The 20898-nt window shown below is 35.4% G+C and overlaps 1 protein-coding gene across 33 annotated transcripts in view; it reads right to left on the bottom strand.

The window, feature by feature from the left end:
* The window catches only part of TRDN (triadin), a 407610-nt gene that overhangs the window by 107598 nt on the left and 279114 nt on the right, over window positions 1–20898 (bottom strand). For 32 of the 33 annotated variants that reach the window (XR_001918516.1, XR_001918517.1, XR_001918515.1 and 29 more), the window contains exons 17-20: window positions 19828–19860; window positions 19680–19706; window positions 17210–17236; window positions 8743–8790 (exon numbers count right to left, since the gene is read on the bottom strand). Coding sequence is in view for 28 of the 33 variants with exons in the window: in XM_018052961.1 (XP_017908450.1) it covers window positions 8743–8790; window positions 17210–17236; window positions 19680–19706; window positions 19828–19860 (135 nt within the window). In the remaining 5 variants the exon portion in view is untranslated. The remainder of the gene's footprint in view (window positions 1–8742; window positions 8791–17209; window positions 17237–19679; window positions 19707–19827; window positions 19861–20898) is intronic. The other variant, XM_018052967.1, reaches the window with a different exon arrangement.

Genomic DNA, 20898 nt, shown 5'->3' with positions numbered 1-20898 from the left:
TTTCAAATAGAAAATTTCACCTGTGAATAAAGTTTTATTTTTAATTTTTTTAATTTCTGTACAAATTACTTCTTTTTATCACTTTATTGCAAAGGATGGAATACCCAGTATAACGTTTAATACAAGTGCTGATAGCAGACATCCTTGTCTTTTCCAATTCCCAGTGAGAAATCTTTCCATTTTCTCCATTGAGTATAATATTTGTTAATAGTTTTTGTATATACATTCTCAAGGGAAGTTTCTTGGTTCATTAATATGAAATGAGTCATTTATGAAAAGTTCAATTTCCCTTTATATTATTATGGTTAATTATGTTGATTTTTGAAGAAAAATTCAAGAACTAAAACCATCTTGGTTGCATGTTGTCTTCTGCATGTAATATCAGACTTTTTATTGTTGTTCAGTTGCTAAATCCTATCCAATTCTTTGTGCCTCCATGGACTGCAGAACACAGGCTTTCTTGTCCTTCACCATCTCCTGGAGCTTGCTCAAACTCATGTCCATTGAATCAGTGATGCCATCCAACCATCTCATCATCTGTCACCCCCATCACCTCCTGCCTTCAATCTTTCCTAGCATCAGGGTCTTTTCTAATGAGCCAGCTCTTTACATCAGGTGGCCAAAGTATCGGAGCTTCAGCTTCAGCATCAGTCCTTCCAATGAATATTCAAGAGTGATTTCCTTTAGAATTGACTGGTTTGATCTTGCAGTCCCAGGGACTCTCAAGAGTCTTCTCCAGCACCACAGTTCAAAAGTATCAGTTTTTCAGTACTCAGCCTTCTTAATGGTCCAACTCTCACATTCAGACTTGACTACTGGAAAAAACATAGCTTTGACCATATAGACCTTTGTTGGCAAAGTAATGTCTCCGCTTTTTAATATGCTATCTAGGTTTGTCATAGCTTTTCTTCCAAGGAGTAAGTGTCTTTTAATTTCATGGCTGCAGTCACTATCTGCAGTGATTTTTGAGCCCAGGAAAATAAACTCCATCACTGCTTCCATTTTTTCCCTATCTATTTGCCATAAAGGGATGGGGCTGGATGCCATGATCTTAGTTTTTTGAATGCTGAGTTTTAAGCCAGCTTTTTCACTCTCCTCTTTCACTTTCATCAAGAGGCTCTTTAGTTCCTTTTTGCTTTCTGCCATAAGGGTGGTGTCCTCTGCATATCTGAGGTTATTGACATTTCATTGGCAATCTTGATTCGGGCTTGAACTTCATCCAGTCCAGCATTTTGCATGATGTACTCTGTACATAAGTAAAGCAAGCAGGGTGACAATATATAGCCTGGACGTACTCCTTTCCCAATTTGGAACCAGTCTGTTTTTCTATGTCTGGTTCTAACTGTTGCTTATTGACCTGCATACAGCTTTCTCGGAGGAAGATAAGGTGGTCTGGTATTTCCATCTCTTTCAGAATTTCCCACAGTTTGTTGTGTTCCACACAGTCATATGCTTTTAGCATAGCAATAAAGCAGAAGCAGGTGATTTTCTGAAACTCTCTTACTTTTTCTTTGATCCATCATCAGATGTTGGCAATTTGACCTCTGGTTCCTCTGTCTTTTCTAAATCCAGCTTGAACATATGGAAGTTCACGGTTCACATACTGTTGAACGCTACCTTGCAGAATTTTGAGCATTATTTTGCTAGCATGTGAAATGAGTATAATTGTGCAGTAGCTTGAACATTCTTTGGCATTGATTTTCTTTGGGATTGGAATGAAAACTTACCCTTTCCAGTTCGGCGGCCCCTGCTGAGTTTTGCAAATTTGTTGGCATATTAAGTGCAACACTTTCAAAGCATCATCTTTTAGGATTTGATAATAGCTCAGCTGGAATTCTATCACATCCATTAGCTTTGTTCATAGTGATGCTTCCTAAGGCCCACTTGACTTCACATTCCAGGATGTCTGACTCTAGATGAGTGATCACACCATTTGGATCACACCATTCATATTGATCAACATTTGGAGGTGTCTATTTTAGGGAAAAAAGTAGATTTGTGCTGCCTACCTTCAGAGATTCCAGGTACTAAGGAAACAAAGTAGCTACCATTCTTATACAGCAATGCCTTGATTATGGACAGACAGTCCTGAAATGAACTGTGAAGTGGAGAAGTTGGTTTTCTATAGTTTCAGGTTTGTTTTCTTTTTATTTACTTTCAGTTCAGTTCAGTTCAGTTACTCAGTCGTGTCCGACTCTCTGTGACCCCATGAATCACAGCACGCCAGGCCTCCCTGTCCATCACCAACTGCCGGAGTTCACTCAGACTCACGTCCATAGAGTCCGTGATGCCTTCCACCCATCTCATCCTCTGTCGTCCCCTTCTCCTTCTGTCCCTAATCCCTCCCAGCATTTAGAGTCTTTTCCAATGAGTCAACTCTTCACATGAGGTGTCCAAAGTACTGGAGTTTCAGTTTCAGCATCATTCCTTCCAAAGAAATCCCAGGGCTGATCTCCTTCAGAAGGGACTGGTTGGATCTCCTTGCAGTTCAAGGGACTCTCAACACCACAGTTCAAAAGCATCAATTCTTTGGCGCTCAGCTTTCTTTATAGTCCAACTCTCACATCCATACATGACCACTGGAAAAACCATAGCCTTGACTAGACGGACCTTTGTTGGCAAAGTAATGTCTCTGTTTTTCAATATGCTATCTAGGTTGGTCATAACTTCCCTTCCAAAGAGTAAGCGTCTTTTAATTTCATGGCTGCAGTCACCATCTACAGTGATTTTGGAGCCCAAAAAATAAAGTCTGACATTGTTTCCACTGTTTCCCCATCTATTTCCCATGAAATGATGGGACCAGATGCCATGATCTTCATTTTCTGAATGTTGAGCTTTAAGCCAACTTTTTCACTCTCCTCTTTCACTTTCATCAAGAGGCTTTTTAGTTCCTCTTCATTTTCTGCCATAAGGGTGGTGTCATCTGCATATCTGAAGTTATTGATATTTCTTCCAGCAATCTTGATTCCAGCTTGTGTTTCTTCCAGTCCAGCATTTCTCATGAGGGACTCTGCATAGAAGTTAAATAAGCAGGGTGACAATATACAGTCTTGATGTACTCCTTTTCCTATTTGGAACCAGTCTGTTGTTCCATGTCCAGTTCTAACTGTTGCTTCCTGACCTGCATATAGGTTTCTCAAGAGGCAGGTCAGGTGGTCTGGTTAACTCCAGGTTGTTCCCCTCTCTTTCAGAATTTTCCATAGTTGATTGTGATCCACAGTCAAAGGCTTTGGCATAGTCAATAAAGCAGAAATAGATGTTTTTCTGGAACTCTCCTGCTTTTTTGATGATCCACTTGATGCTGGCAATTTGATCTCTGGTTCCTCTGCCTTTTCTAAAACCAGCTTGAACATCTGGAAGTTCACAGTTCATGTATCGCTGAAGCCTTTCTTGGAGAATTTTGAGCATTACTTTACTAGCGTGTGAGATGAGTGCAATTGTGCAGTAGTTTGAGCATTCTTTGGCATTGCCTTTCTTTGGGATTGGAATGAAAACTGACCTTTTCCAGTCCTGTGGCCACTGCTGAGTTTTCCAAATTTGCTGGCGTATTAAGTGCAACACTTTCACAGTGTCATCTTTCAGGATTTGAAACAGCTCTACTGGAATGCCATCACCTCCACTAGTTTTGTTTGTAGTGATGCTTTCTAAGGCCCACTTGACTTCACATTCCAGGATGTCTGGCTCTAGGTGAGTCATCATACTATCGTGATTATCTTGGTCGTGAAGATCTTTTTTGTACAGTTCTTCTGTGTATTCTTGCCACCTCTTCTTAATATCTTCTGTTTCTGTTAGGTCCATACCATTTCTGTCCTTTATTGAGCCCATCTTTGCATGAAATGTTCCCTTGGGTATCTCTAATTTATTTACTTTATCACTGTTTAATTTACCTGCAAAGTTCAAGCCTATAGTAAACTTCAATCTCACTATTATTACAAAGATTTCAAAAGATGCTTTCTCAAGTTAAAGCTAGTGGCTTTAGTTTTTATGTCTTACTATATAATCCTATTGAGTCAATGTTGATTAATAACTTTGTGTAACTTTCATGTGTACAAGATTATATTTCTACTTTTGAATACATTATAGAATGCTCACCACCAGAAATTTAGTTTCCAATCATTACAATTGTATTTACACATTCATCCCCCCTGCACCTTCCCCACCACTCTGATCTCTCTCTCTACATGTTAGGCTTTGTTTTCTTTGTTGATTTCTTTTAGTTTTCTGTTTGTTTTTTTATATTCTACTCATGAGTAAAATTGAGCTTCCCTGGTGGCTCAGATGGTAAAGCGTCTGCCTGCAATGTGGGAGACCCGGGTTCAAACCCTGGGTGGGGAAGATCTCCTGGAGAATGAAATGGCAACCCACTCTAGTACTCTTTCCTGGAGAATCCCATGGATGAAGGAGCCTGGTAGGCTACAGTCCATGGGGTCGCAAAGAGTCGGGCGCGACTGAGCGACTTCACGTTCGCTTTCGCGTTCATGAGTAAAATTAGGTGATGCATGCCTTTGTCCGACTTAGTTCACTTGATGGCGCTTGCATGTGCCGCAGCAGTTTAAATACGTCTACAATTAATCTTGTCTTTGCTCACAAAATTGTTTATTTTTATCTTTCTTTTCCATTTTTATTACTCATTATCACTCATTTTAATTTTTATTTTCATTTGTATAATTTTGTGTTTATATTAAATAATATTCTTCTAGTTGTTGTTGTTTAGTAGTTGTCTTATTCTTTTGTGACCCCATGGACTGTAGCCCACAAATCTCCTCTCTCCATGGTATTTCTGAGGCAAGAATACTGGGGTGGGTGGCCCTTTCCTCCTCCAATATTCTTCTAGTACTCAGCTTCAAAACTTTTTATTAGATAATTTTTGAAGTTTTCCTTTGCAAAGTTGGACAGTTGTCAAGTTCCATAGAATCTATTTTATAACACTGCTCATATAATATCCCTTCTTTCCACTCATGACTAATATCGGATCCTAAAGCACATTGCCTACATCATTGCCAAAACTTCCTAACTAGCCTCAGTCCAGTCAGTTGAGTTGCTCAGTTCTGTGCAACTCTTTGTAACCCCATGGGCTACAGCACGCCAGGCCTCCCTGTCCATTGCTAACTCCCAGTTTACTCAAATTCATGTCCATTGAGTCGGTGATGCCATCCAACCATCTCATTCTCTGTCGTCCCCTTCTCCTCCCTCCTTCAATCTTTCCCAGCATCAGGGTCTTTTCAAATGAGTCAGTTCTTCGCATCAGGTGGCCAAAGTATTGGAGTTTCAGCTTCAGCATCAGTCTTTCCAATGAATATTTAGGACTGATTTCCTTTAGGATGAACTGGTTGGATTTCCTTGCAGTCCAAGGGTCTCTAAAGAGTCTTCTCCAACACCACAGTTCAAAAGCATCAATTCTTTGGCGCTCAGCTTTCTTTATAGTCCAACTCTCACATCCATACATGACTACTGGAAAAAGCATAGCTTTGACTAGACAGAACTTTGTTGGCTAAGTAATGTCTCTGCTTTTTAATATGCTGTCTAGGTTGGTCATAACTTTTCTTCCAAGGAGCAAGCGTCTATTAATTTTCTAAAGCAAAAGTCTGAGTATCATTTCTATACTTACAAGTCTTCATTGACTCCCTAGTGCTCATAAGATAGAGCTGAATATTAAAATCAGGCCCCCTTGATTATTAGCACAAATTGTATTTATTCATATTGTATTCTTGAGACTCTTATTACTCTTCATAGACATCATGCAGTTTCCCTCTGCTTTGCCTTCCTCTGTTACCTAGGCCCAAGATACTCTTTCAACTAATTATTATACAACAAATGTCTACCTGTTATTTAGGGCTTAAATTTAATGTTACCTTTTACAGCAAATCTTTTGCTTTTCCTCAAGTAAGAATAATTTTCCAAATTATTTTACCCCATTGCCTTTCAAACATTAACTATGATCATATGGAAAACATTTAGCTGAAAGCAAAAAAAAAAAAAAAAGAGGCCTAAATAACTCATGGAATAGATTCATATATTCATGATTTTAATTGCTCAAGTAATATCTGTATATTTCCTTAAGTTTTCACATAGTGTATGATCCATAAGTATATGCTGAATGAAAGTGAAAAGTATTTGAAAACTTCAAAGCAAATATAAAACAGTAAGATAATTATCATATTGATGATTTAATACTATATATCTCCAAATAAAATCTGACTTAAAAGCAAGCTTAAGATTAAACAATTTATACTAGATATAAACTGGCAGACTGTGATTAATTTAAAATATTTAATTATTTTTCTAACTTTGAACATTTAAAACAATTGTAAAATCAGTAATTTCCACTTAGCATTGTAACGCAGTTCCTAGTTTAAACCTCAATGTAGAATAATAAAAAGTCCAGTATCTTAAAAACAAAGAAAGCCCAAAAGAGATTGGGGGCTGGTTACTATATGTATGATGAAGCAACATATATTTCATGTGTGATTAATCATCACTGATAAGGAGAAATGAAACTACCTGACAAATGAGAAGAGTCTCCTTTGAATGTTATTTGTTACTTGTCAAACTGGTTAAGTCCTACCTGAGTTTCAAAATGTTTATGATGGCTTTGGAAGGAACACTTGTTTCTGTTCGTTTTCTATAGCTGCAAGGAAATCTAATATGTAGAGTCATATTTAAATTAATGATTGAGGTATGAGATCTAATTAACTAGAGGCAAAGTGAATAATGCCAATATTCAATTTTCATAAACAGGTTATTTACCTCCTTGCATTTCATTCTGAGCCTAGCAATCAGTTCTAATTAATCCCAACCAAAATGTTTGGCCTTACTCTAAACTCAGAGATCATTCTTGGTTGAATATTTCAGTGAATTCACTAAATTAAGATTCAATATTAATTCAGTATGTCTGTTTACTCTAATGGGACTTGACTAACTCCGTATTATGTGTGCTCATATTTCTACCCTAAATATCTAGGCTCCAAGTGATTCAGTCTGTGCATGGGTCAGCTACTAGTTTTCGAATCTTTCCTTTTTAACTCTGTCTCCAGACTGTCTTGACAATCAAAGACTTCTTGAGGCTCAATATGTGAAATCTAATTCCAGATAAAATCCATATAACTGCTACTTGGACATCCCACTAGTTTCATTCATGGCTGAAGATTTTAAATACAATTCTGCCTTCCTTCTGTTCTTGCTTCAACAAATATAGATGTACTTACCTTATAGTTACTTACTAGATCCATGTACCCTGTATCCATGCCTAGATTATGACTTTCTCTGAATCTGTCTTGAGACCCTTAGCCTTGTTATTGACACCATGGAATTATCCATTGTGAAACACCCAGGTTTTACCCACACGTTACACTTAATGCTGACAAGCAAAAGTGATTTTAGAATAAGACCTCATAAAAGAATGACATATATTAATATGGGCTTCCAATAAATTCAAGGCTCTACCACTTCTGGCAAATCGATACCTGGTAAAATATGTCAATGAAACAGGTATCGTGGTCACTTATTGCAAAAATGACATCACAAATACCAGGTTACTAAGAAAAGAGCTGTCTCAGAAACAAATTTTATTCTGTTTACTATAAATTCAGAATAATAAGTAGAATTATATTTGAAAAAGCAAACCCATTAAATAATTTAATTGGTTCTAATTAAGTATTATCTTACAGTACAGTTTATATTTCCTTTAAGTATCCTTTAATTTTTTGTCTTTCATCAGTATATACATGTGTATAGTAACTTGTACACTAATTTATATAACTAACATATTAATTTATAGTTTACTTGATTAATATATACATTTATCAATATATCCATGTATTCATTTATATATATATATATGTAACTTGGGAATATGGATATGTGTCATATATATTTTATATCTCCCTATAGTCCTGATACATATTTTCCTAAAGAGCATATGCAATAAAGAGCTTTTAAGAAGAAAAATGTTAAGTCATTTAGTGGCATATATGGGAAAGGGTATGTGTGTCGTGTTTGTATATGTGTGTGTGGAGGATAGGGTTGCTAAACTGTGTCTTGAGATTCTTACAAAGACACTGGATATATTATTGATTTAATTTCTATTTATAAAGCAAAATTTCAAAATTATTCCAGTTTATTTTGAATGGAGAATATGTAAATTTCTCATCATACTGAATATTTTAAACATATATTAATGTTCTTAAAGATATTCTTTAGAATGTCAACTAAGAGGAGTCAATATTCACATAATGGTTGCTTCTGATTAGATGTGACAAGAAAAATAGATTTAAAAACTTAAATTCCAAACTTCTTAATATGTTTCTTTTCAGGCAAGCATCCCAAGGAATGTAATTTCTAACTTTACACTATTCTTACATAAAGCGAACATCGTTCATGGAAGTTCTACTAGTCAAAGTTCCGTTTGTTCAAACCCTAAACATATAAATCAGCGTACTAAGTTTGAATGCTCTCCGGATGATTGGAGCCTGTGGAGTTTACACAGTTGCATTTCTTCAATTTATTTTAAAAAACTAACTTAAAATTGGACTATAATTACCATCTTTAGTTTATGACCCTAAAAGAATAAAAACTTTTGGCATCAGAGTACAAAAGACAAAGCCTTGTTAACATAGGTACTACAATTCTTGTGCAAAGTGACTTTGCTCCATATCAGTGAAATAGTAAAATCAATAAATAAGGCTCTTCTATAAGCATAAAGAAGTTATAGTCATGACATCTTTTTCTTTAAGCTGCACTGACCTTTTTTCGATGAGGCAGAACCAACCTCTTCTTTGGTTTGTTCAGTCTCTGTCAATTCAGGTATTAAAGAACAAGAAATGGATATTAGACATGCCAGGTCAATACCTTATAGTATTCGAAGTCAGACAAGACTAAAACTACCTAAAGGAGAAAATGTATGTGGCACCTAAGAGCAAAGCAAGCAGCAGAGAAAACTTACGCTTTAATGTGCTTGAATATTTTGTAACTAATTGTTAAATAATACAGAAATTCTCTTCCAAGATACAATCCTTGTGAAAAATGCATTCTTTTCCAACCCCCTGTAAGCTTAAGTAATACAATATCACCAAAGCCTTTGAAACCTCTTATTTGTCTTACTACTCATTGCATACCTCTCTCTTCATCTCCGAATATCATTGCCCTAATTTCTGTATAAATCATTTCTTTATTGTTCTGTAGTTTTTTATTACATGAATTTATCTCCAAACAAAGGTAAAGTCATTATACACAGGTTGAGTTATATTGTTTAGTGATAAAACTTTTTATAAATTGAATTATATTTTTTAACTCTTGTAATTGACTTCCTTCAAAATGTGCTGAGATGCAGTGTTAAAATAGTTTAACAAGATGGCCTACTAGACTTTAACAGCTTTAGTGCCTTTACTGGTCTACATAAGGAAACCAAAGGCAGAGTCAACAACATTTTCCTTGAATCAAGAAAATGGTACTCAAGAGCAATTATCGTAAGAGCCAAATAACTAAATTTTCCCAAATAAGGCGATATATGTCATAGTTAATTTATATATATATATATTTTTTTGCTTTGCTTCCAGGTACTCTCTACAAAACCTTTGCCCTAGCCCCTACTAGTGGAGTTCCCCTCATGTTTTTGTCACTGCCCTATTTGATGCACTGCTTACTTATAGCTGTTTGACTCTTTACACAAGTCATGCTGATATGAGTAGCTGTAGTTGATTGCTTTCACTGCTGTGCAGTGTATCCCACTGTATACACATTCTACACATTATGGACCCATTCCCCTGTGAATGAACACTGGGTCCTGTCCGATTCTGTATTATTATAAATAATGCTGCTATGAATATTCCTGCACAGGAAGCCTGGTGCAATGTGCAAGAATTTTCTTAGAAGTGAAAGTGCTAGGTCATAGCATGTGCTCTTGTTTGACTCTAAATAAATGCTATATTTTCCCAAAGTTTTACATTCATACCAACAGTATATGTAAGAGTTTCTATTGTTTCATAGCATAACCATCATCAACATGAACATTTTCCTCCATTTTTGGCCAATTTGATATGTATAAAATAGTATTACTGTGATTTTAAGAAAATTTTCATTATTACTAACACACTAAATCTATTTTGATATATTTCCAGGCCATTTTGTGTCTTTCTTGTTTTATTTTTCATACTTGCTTATATCTTCTAATCATTTTTTTCTACCCACTATTCTATCAAGTTCTTTGTCATTTTTTTAGAGTTTTTTTTTTCCACTACTAACCTCTAGTTACTAATATATGCTACAGGCATCTTTTCCACATATGTAGCTTGTCTTTTATCTCTTTGTGGTATCTACTGATTGGCTTTAATTTTAATATAATAAAATATATTAAACTTTTTATAACTTGAATTTGCATGTAATTTTTGAGATTCAACTATATTTCAAAATAATATAAAAATATATCTTCCTATACTTATTTAATGCCTTGTTTTGTTCAATTCCTATTCCTAAACCATCCAGAATTGATATTTTGAAGTTGCACAAACTAAATCGCTCAGTCGTGTCTGACTCTTTGCAACCCCGTGGACTGTAGCTCGCCAGGCTCCTCTGTCCGTGGGATTCTCCAGGCAAGAATACTGGAGTGGGTTGCCATTTCCTTCTCCAGGGGATCTTCCTGACCCAGGGATTGAACCCAGGTCTTCCGCATTGCAGGCAGACACTTTAACCTCTGAGCCATCAGGGAAACCCTAGGAATAAATTACTTCTTTGCAATGAATACCAACTGCATCAGCAATACTCAAAAATAATCTCTCCATTCTCTATTGAGATGGCTGGTTTTTCTTACATCAGATTTTGATCAAGTGGAATTGTTTTAGGTCTCTTTTGTTCCTGTCCTACTGGAAAACTTTAGATCTGCCCCAATATCATGCTACCCTTTAAAACACAATATCAAGAGATTGCTTTATTAATAAGACTCAAGTCACATAGCACTTGTCTCAATAGTCATACATTTTAGTATTATTTTGCTGTACTCATTATACTTCCATAAAATTTATTTCTGATTTTCTCTTTGAAATTCTTTCCTCTTCCTCCCTGCTGCCTTGTTCTAAACTGAACTCAGATTCTACTTCTGCTAGTACTCCTTTATCTAGCTTGGTTTTCTTTGAACCAAACTTGATGAATATTCTTAAGCTCCAAACCATGACATTTTCCAGTTTCAGGATAGCACCCAGGACACCAACTGTGGCTTTATAAATAGGATTAAACAAGAAGCACATCTTGCCCTACAATCTAAATCAGTCCCAGGTCTATCACAGTCTAGTTTTTATGGTACTTAAATTCCCAAACCAGCACCTGGCCTTGTATCAGTGCTATTTTAAGTTCAATCAGGCAGCATCATATGTGATTTGGGTAGTGATCATATAATTTATCATCCAAACTAAGCAGGTAAAAAGAGTTGCTAGTAATTATTATTCTGGAATAATACAATATACCCAGGCTACCCTAAACGACTGAGATACAGTGTCATACAGGACATGCAACCTGTGGTATAGACACATATCACTGATACCAGATCTACTAGTTCAGGCCTATAGATATTTTTTCCCAGAAATTTCCATGACAGAATATTTAAACTGAATAAAAAAGCCAGGTCACTCTCTAAGTAATTTTAAGCTCTTCCCAAATAGTCTCCTAGTATCATATATTTGAATAAATTCAAAGGTACTTTTTTTTTAAACTCTGCATACTGGATATTCCTGGAAGATCATGACATATATTGGTAGATCAAGAGACAGATGTATGTAGATTGTGACTCACACAGGGAGGCACTGAAATGTAGTTAAGGTGATAAGCAGAGTCAGGCTTGGTGGCTGAGCATAACACAAAAATCTAGTGCGGTGCTAAAACCAAGAAATGAAAAATTCCTGATTGTTGTCATTTAATTCGAATTTAGACCTGCAATTAAAAATAACTAGACTTTGGCTCTGATCTGGTCTTTGGTATTTTTTTTTACTCATAATTCAAACTGACCACAGGCTGGTCAAATATGCACAAGAAAACATTATCAAAGCCCTGCTGTCCTTGATAAGAGGAACAAAGCAATGTATGGCAGTACTTTACAAGGGTTTGAAGAATACTGGTCCTTGAAGGGTTCTTTGGGGAAAAGAGAGGGATGTCTAATGTATTTGCTAAGCACTGTCTACTTTATTCCCTCTTGATCACCAAGAGTCGTATAAAAGATCTGCGTCTAAAAATCTACTTGTTTCATCCCCTTCCTTCTTGAAAATAGCTAGTCATATCATCAACCCCTATATCATTATCCAGTGTGGTGGTAAGGAGTTGCGGGGGATGTGCAGTGGACTGCAGGAAGGAGAACTGGGTGTGTTGAAGCATTTTTTTTTAACGCAATATGATAATGGAAAAGGTCAATTTTCATTCCAATCCTAAAGAAAGGCAATGCCAAAGAATGTTCAAACTACTGCACAATTGTACTAATTTTACATGCTAGCAGGCTAAAGATCAAAATCCTTCAAGCTAGGCTTAAACAGTATGTGAACCAAGAACTTTCAGATGTACAGCTGGATTTAGAGAAGGCAGAGGAACCAGAGATCAAAATGCCAACATTTTGCATTGTAGCAAAAAACAAGAGAATTGCAGAAAAACATTTACTTCTGCTACTTTGACTATGCTAAAGCCTTTGACTGTGTGGATCACAGCAAACTGTGGAAAATTCTTAAAGAGATGGGAATACTACCAGCTTACCTGTTTCCTGAGAAATCTGTATGCAGGTCAGGAAGCAATGGTTAGAACCAGACATGGAACAATGGACTGGTTCAAAATTGGGAAAGGAGTACGTCAAGGTTGTATATTGTACCCCTGCTTATTTAACTTATATGCAGAGTACATCATGTGAAATGCTGGGCTGGAAGAAGCACAAGCTGGAATCAAGATTGCTGTGAGAAATATTAATAATTTCAGATATGCAGAGGATACCACCCTATAGCAGAAAGTGAAGAGGAACTAAAGAGTCTCTTGATGAAGGTGAAAGAGGATAGTGAAAAACGTGTTTAAAACTATTTAAAACAGCTGTTAAAAAGCTATTTAAAAATGTTTAAAACTCAACATTCAAAAAACGAAGATCATGGCATTAGGTCCCATCACTTATGGCAAAAATAGGTGGGGAAACAATGGAAACAATGACAGACTTTTTATCTTGGGCTCCAAAATCACTGCAGATGGCGTCAGGAACCATGAAATTAAAAGACCCTTGCTCCCTGGAAGAAAAGCTATGACCAACCTAGACAGCATATTAAAAAACAGAGACATTACTTTACCAACAAAGGTCCATCTAGTCAAAGCTATGGTTTATCCAGTAGTCATGTATGGATGTGAGAGTTAGACCATAAAGACTGAGTGCTGGAGAATTGATGCTTTGAACTGTGGTGCTGGAGAAGACTCTTGAGAGTCCCTTGGACTTCAAGGAGATCAAACTAGTTGATCCTAAAGGAAATCAGTCCTGAATATTCACTGAAAGGACTGATGCTAAAGCTGAAGCTCCAATATTTTGGCCACCTGATGTGAAGATCTGACTCATTGGAAAGGATCCTGATGCTGGAAAAGATTGAGGGCAGGAGGAGAAGAGAACAACAGAGGATGAGATGGTTGGATGGCATCATCAACTCAATGGAAATGAGTCTAAGCGAACTCTGGGAGATAGTGAAGGACAAGGAAGCCTGGTGTGCTGCAGTTCATGGAGTCACAAAGAGTCGGACTCAACTTAGTGATTGAACAATAACAATTATAATGGAATCTTTATCGACCTGCAGAAATCGTAAATCTAGGTTTGGCATCTCTGTTGGTAAAAGGCACTCCTTCTCCATCCACATAATCACTGATGCATAACTTTACACGTGGAGGCAGTAAGTACCCTTCCGTAGTGCATGCTACATCACTGAGCCTGAATGATTTCTCTTTTCTTCAAGCTCATGACACCATGAGAACATCCACTCTGTACTGATACAGCTCCAAACTAGTCTATGTCCTCCAGTGTTATTCTTGTACTAATTTTGGTTTCCTTAGGACCTAGAACAAATAATTCTACACCACAAATTCAATTCACATGATAGTTATTTCCTTTAATTGAGTGCTGAAAACAATTACCTTTTATTTTTCCCATAGATTTGCACTAGTCCTGTCAATCTCACCTTTCCTTGTTAATTCAATTATCCCATAAATAATTTATATTAAACTATAAATCTCACTTCTTCACTTGCTCTCATAATTTAAGATAATGTAAAATTATATCCTGAATATTCAGGTTACATACACAATACTATGCACCCCATACTTTGTGAGTAACAGAAGGAATTTTCAATAGTATTTGTAATGTGATGACTTAGGCATTAAATTTATAAATAGCTCACCATACATAGAAGCTATGGAAATATTCTTCTGTTGTGTGATTTCAAGATCAAACAAAAACAAAAACAAAAACAAGTTCTTAGTTGGGGAAATGGATGGTCACATTGCTAGCAGAGATTTTAAATAATTTATGAATTGTTTTTAATTAACTTTTATACTGAGAGATAATGCCTATGTCAAGTTCAAATCATTCAACTATACAAGGAAATGGATATCAATTCTTTTGAGACTTTCATATTGAGTCTAAGATGATTTGGCAAGCTAAATTTGTTAATTTCCTGCAAAAGATGCTGATCTCTTCAAAACTTGATTGGATAGTGTTTCATAGATAGCAGAACTTACAGAATCTTTTTTTCATCACAAATGAGTATTTTTATCTAAATGTCACATTTTCCTAGGAAGAAAATGTTCATTTTCAGAGTAATCTCCAATCTAAAGTTCTGAACCACTGCAGCAAAATTATCAATTTTGTTTTATATATTTTCTTGATTATGCATTTCTACAGACTGAGTATTAGCATACGAAATACTCAGTAATATGAAGTTCTAATCAGCTTATATTCAACTAAAAATTTTCATGAAAACATAAGTGGAATTTTAGATTCATGTTACACCTTTCTTTAAGGTCTAAAATGACTATGTAAATACTTTCAACTGTAATTTTTTAAAAAGACACCAAGCTATTATTTTCATCCATTCAGAAGGCTGTCTTTTCACCTTGCTTATATGAAGCAACTGACAAACAACTAATCTCAAAAATATACAAGCAACTTCTGCAGCTGAAGTCCAGAAAAATAAACGACCCAATCAAAAAATGGGCCAAAGAACTAAATAGACATTTCTCCAAAGAAGACATACGGATGGCTAACAAACACATGAAAAGATGCTCAACATCACTCATTATTAGAGAAATGCAAATCAAGACCACAGTGAGGTACCACTTCACACCAGTCAGAATGGCTGCGATCCAAAAATCTGCAAGCAATAAATGCTGGAGAGGGTGTGGAGAAAAAGGAACCCTCTTACACTGTTGGTGGGAATGCAAACTAGTACAGCCACTATGGAGAACAGTGTGGAGATTCCTTAAAAATTTGGAAATAGAACTGCCTTACGACCCAGCAATCCCACTGCTGGGCATACACACCAAGGAAACCAGAATTGAAAGAGACACATGTACCCCAATGTTCATCGCAGCACTGTTTATAATAGCCAGGACATGGAAGCAACCTAGATGTCCATCAGCAGACAAATGGATAAGAAAGCTGTGGTACATACACACAATGGAGTATTACTCAGCCATTAAAAAGAATATATTTGAATCAGTTCTAATGAGATGGATGAAACTGGAGCCGATTATACAGGGTGAAGTAAGCCAGAAAGAAAAACACCAATACAGTATACTAACGCCTATATATGGAATTTAGAAAGATGGTAATGATGACCCTGTGTGCGAGACAGCAAAAGAGACACAGATGTGTAGAGTGGACTTTTGGACTCAGAGGGAGAGGGTGGGATGATTTGGGAAAATGGCATTGAAACATGTATACTATCATGTAAGAAATGAATCACCAGTCTATGTTCAATGCAGGATACAGGATGCTTGGGGCTGGTACACGGGGATGATCCAGAGAGATGATATGGGGTGGGAGGTGGGAGGGGGGTTCATGTTTGGGAGCTCATGTACACCTGTGGTGGATTCATGTCAATGTATGGCAAAACCAATACAGTATTGTAAAGTAAAATAAAGTAAAAATAAAAATTAAAAAAATAAAATAAAAAAGTAAAAAAAAAAAAAAGACACCAAGCTACACAACATTATATCTTCCATTTTTCTCTGATATATTCACCAATGACATACTCTGTCTCAAAACCTGGCAGTAAATAAAACACGCATTCTCTTTTTGTACTAGTACTATCATTAATATTTATGTAACTCTAAATCAAAAGGAAAATATAAACACATTTACACCATGCATAAAAATGTGGTTTGATCTTAAATCTTATAGACAAAGTTTAGAGAAGCTGAAAGAATATTTTTTTCTAAGCTCACACACCATTTTTCCTAAAATAATTGTCATTAATGACAATCTGTTAGATACTTCATCTAATTGAGAAATACCAACAAAGAAAAAAGCATTTATTCTTTAGTGTATTGTCAAAGTTTCATAGATGCAAATGCCACAGTATGCTCCAGCCACCAGTTGATAGTTATTAAAAATCTAAGGTTCAAGAGGGAGGGGACATATGTATACTTATGTTATGACTGATACATGTTGATGTATGGCAGAAACAAACAATATTGTAAAGCAATCATCCTTCAATTAAAAATATATAAATTTTAAAAATTTTGAGGATAAAAGCCTTAAAAAATTATGATATTGTAAGAGTAATAAATAAATATTAACATTGTAGGGAGCTTCATTCCATTAAATACACAATAACTTTCACTAGCAGACAAATTATGTTGCCTCCTGGTTTGATCAAGTGATTAACCATTAGGAAAACTGTCTATTATGTTTTAAAAAACTGAAAAGATCACTTATCGTTCTGCACAATGGGAAACAAAAATACAAACAATTCAAAAACATGTTATGATCTAGACAAATTAACATTTACAAATGAAAGTTCTATAGGTAAATTTTGAGAAGAACTGATTCACAAAACAAGGTTGAGTAAATATGCATATTTGTTTAACACAACACATAATCAGAGCAAGGAACATTTGGTAAGTCAGCCTTAAAAATTAGCATCAGCATTGTCTAAGCAGAAAGTTAAGAGTAAGCTGCTAAAATATGCTTTTTGTTTTTTTTAAGTTTTAGTCAACATACTTGCTTTAATGTGTTTTTCAGTTGGAGCTGTTAAGGGCAAAAAAAAAATAAGGTCTAAATCAGTTATAAGTATCCTTGGGTCTCTCTAAAATAGTTTTACAGCTATTTTCATTTTTAAAAAGACTATATTATAGACTTGTAAACTAAAGAAAAAAGTATATTTGAGAAAAAGAACATACAATGTTGTGCTATTTTCTTTTATAAATTTTAAATATATTAGGGCTTCCTTGATAGCTCACTCGGTAAAGAATTTGCCTGCAATGCAGGAGACCCCAGTTCGATTCCTGGGTCTGGAAGATCTGCTGGAGAAGGGATAGGCTACCCACTCTGGTATTCTAGGGCTTCCCTTGTGGTTCAGCTGGTAAATCTGCCTGCAATGAGGGAGACCTGGGTTCAATCTCTGTTGGGAAGGCAATGCACTCCAGTATTCTGTCCTGGAGAATTCCATGGACTGTATAGTCCATGGGGTCGTAAAGAGTGGGACAGGACTGAGCAACTTTCACTTCAGATTTCTGATATTCATATATCTTCTCCCAGCACAGAATGCTCATTCATGACTCATTCATTTTGTTTTCCATTTTAAATTATATAAGAATCTGATTGATTTTATATATAAGCCAATGCAGTTTCCTTAAAGTCTACAAAATGGAATGAAAAGAAGAAAGTGAGTCAATAAATTACCCAATAGTTGCAAGAAAAAGATTTCAAGAAATTTAAATTACTACATTTTGTCAAATATTGGATAGTAATGTTTAGCTATTAAAACTCTTAAAACTGATTATACCCATCATCATTCTTCATGTCTCTGTATGTTTATATTTCTCTGATGTATGCTCTAATTCAACTTTCTGCATACATACACAAGTAAGAATATATGTTACGGCCAAATGGTGGGAACATTACCCTGGAATACCTAATGTGGTAAAAGTGAGATTATTACATATTATAAATTATTTGAGTTATTCATGTTTATGTTTTTTCAAAAATATGTTATCATATTTGATATTTTTTTTCATCCAATCAAACATTATCAAGTGCCCAAAATGTTCCTGACATTATAATAGGCACTGTGGGGATAAAGATATAAAAGACGATCCTCATCTTATAATTTCTATTTAAACTGGGAAATAGAAAAGGTAATATGATCATAAAAGTATGTTAAGTGTTTTTATATGGAAAATAAAATGATGCCATGGGACCTAGTTGGAGAATCTAATGAACCTAAATGATTTGGGTTTGCTGAGGAAGTTTTACAAACCTGAATGAAGAATAAGAAATGTGGTTTTGAATCTGACTTGCTGTGGTTTGTGATAGGGGTAGAAGTAATTTAGCTAGATTAGCCTGGTTATTTACATAATATTGCTATAATTTTGTGCATGTGTGTTAAGTCACTTCATTCGGGTCCAACTCGGCAACCCTATGGGCTGCAGCTAGCTAGGCTCCTCTGTCCATAGAATTTTCCAGGTAAGAATACTGGAGTGGGTTGTTGTACCTTCCTCCAAGGTTTTTTCCCAGCCCAAGGATCAAACCTGAGTCTCTTACATCTCCTGCATTGGCAGGCAGGTTCTTTACCACTAGTGCCACCTGGGAAACCCAATTTTTATTTTAATGTATCGCTACTGTAAATGCTATTTCTATTTAAATATATTATGATGGGAGGAGTGACTAACGGACATTATATGAGGCTATGACTGACTACCTACACACATACACACAGATCATTAAAGTTCCTTGATCAAGAAATACATTTATTTTCCTTTGAAACAACAGATAGGGCAAGTTAAATGCCCGGAAACTTTAAGAACATAGTTTGATATCTACAGGTACTGAATTCGTAGTTTTTGTTTGTTTGTATGTGTGTTTTTCTGCTTGTCTGATTCTCAATTTGTTTTTTTCCCCCATTCAAATGTAAATAGATTGAAGACATAATCTACTTCTCTCACCGAAACTCCCCTGAGTACTCAAGATGTGTCAATAAAGAACATGTTGAATAGATAGAGAATATTTGCGAGAATTAAATATTTCATATATAAAAACAAAGCAATATCAGATGCATTTACAGGAAGGGTTTTGCTTTTATTTTTGTTTTTTACGCTAGACTATAACAGGGCTTCTCACACACTGCACTGACAAATCTACTGGGGATGTTAGGAAGTTGGAGATTCTCATTCAGTGCATCTGGCATGGGACCAGAGATTCTGCACTTCTAACAATCTCTCAGGAGACCCTTACAATGGCTGGTTCACAGAATACACATTGAGTAGCAAGAATGTAACATATTACTTGGCTTCCATTTTCTTACATGGCCTTGACATTAACTCTATGTCCAGAGCTTGGAAAAATGACATCTCATAAGATGGAAGGATTTCCTGCCCTTTCCCCCATCTTGGTCCTTACCCCGTCTGAGGCTGCAGCATTAATAAATCCTGGACATCAGATAGAAAGACCCTGCAGCCCCAGTTTGACTTACCTGACTGTTCCTTCTTTGGTGACTTTGCTGAATCAAATAAGAAAAGAAAAACAAAATTAACATTCCATGCTATTTGATGGCATTTCAGTATTCAATTGCAAATTAATATCTCAAAATTAAGAGGATGGAGGAATTTAAAAACACTTACCTGGTTCCATGTGTTTTTCTTTCTTTTCCTGTTCTGAAATATATTATTTTTGCTATTATTATTATTATTCCAATTTTATTTTCCAACTTAATTGTTCTAACACAAAGAAACATACATGTACTAGTATAGTATTGCACCAATAATAGCTGCCAGCAATCAAGATATTCTGAATATGAGAGGAATTAAAATTTTTCATGGATAAGAATCTAGAAAGATATCATAAGGTCTACAAAGGATGGAAAAAGTTTAAATTTTCTTACTGACTAGATCAATATGAAATAAATTTGGGATAAAAAGTAAGCAATAAGGATAATTATTGCAGTTGCTTTAAAATAATCCTCAGATAAGGATGAACAGATTTCTTCTGAACTTTTTATTATAAGGTGATATTTTCTTGTATTGAAAAGATATTTGTTTAGCTAAGACAAAGGCTTTGCTGAGGCAGATTTAAGACACTAAAAATAGACTAAGAATTTTCAAAAATAAGCACAACACACTTCCCTTGATTTTAGGACAAATGCTTCTTACAGAGTCTTTTTCAGACAGTGTTTCTTTTTAAGAACCCACTTTTGCCAGTATCATATGAGACAAAGCATTATTCTGGCCTCAAGATTAAGCTGACATTCATATTAAAATAAGCACTAATTTTGTATGAAGTGCAGGTACTAATTTTATATGAAGTGCTATTATCTACATTTCTATTCTTACTTATTTTTCCTTGACAAGCTTGTCAAGTTAATTTAAATGATTGTCAAATGCTTTAACATAGACACATTAATATCTGATTTTTTAAAGAAAAACTGAGATTTCTTTAAGTTTTACTTGGTGCATATATTTTTGAGACTAGAAGATGTTTATGCTGAAAGAGTTCTTAGAACTTTATTTTAGAAACATAGAGTGTCATCGAACCTCCTAAGGCCATCCCATTAGTCTCTCAGGTATACAGTTTTGTTTACCAGGCTTGTAGTTGTGAGGGTATAATGATTGATTTAGCCACTCCCAAGATAGCAGGCAGACAACAAAACAAATAAAACGGACAGCTTGACCAAGTGTTACAAGTCAAAAGGAAGA

This window comes from Capra hircus, chromosome 9 (assembly GCF_001704415.2).
Source record: "Capra hircus breed San Clemente chromosome 9, ASM170441v1, whole genome shotgun sequence".
Lineage (NCBI taxonomy): Eukaryota > Metazoa > Chordata > Mammalia > Artiodactyla > Bovidae > Capra > Capra hircus.
Note: the sequence above shows the minus strand (reverse complement) of the source record. Positions and strands in the feature narration are given on the sequence as shown.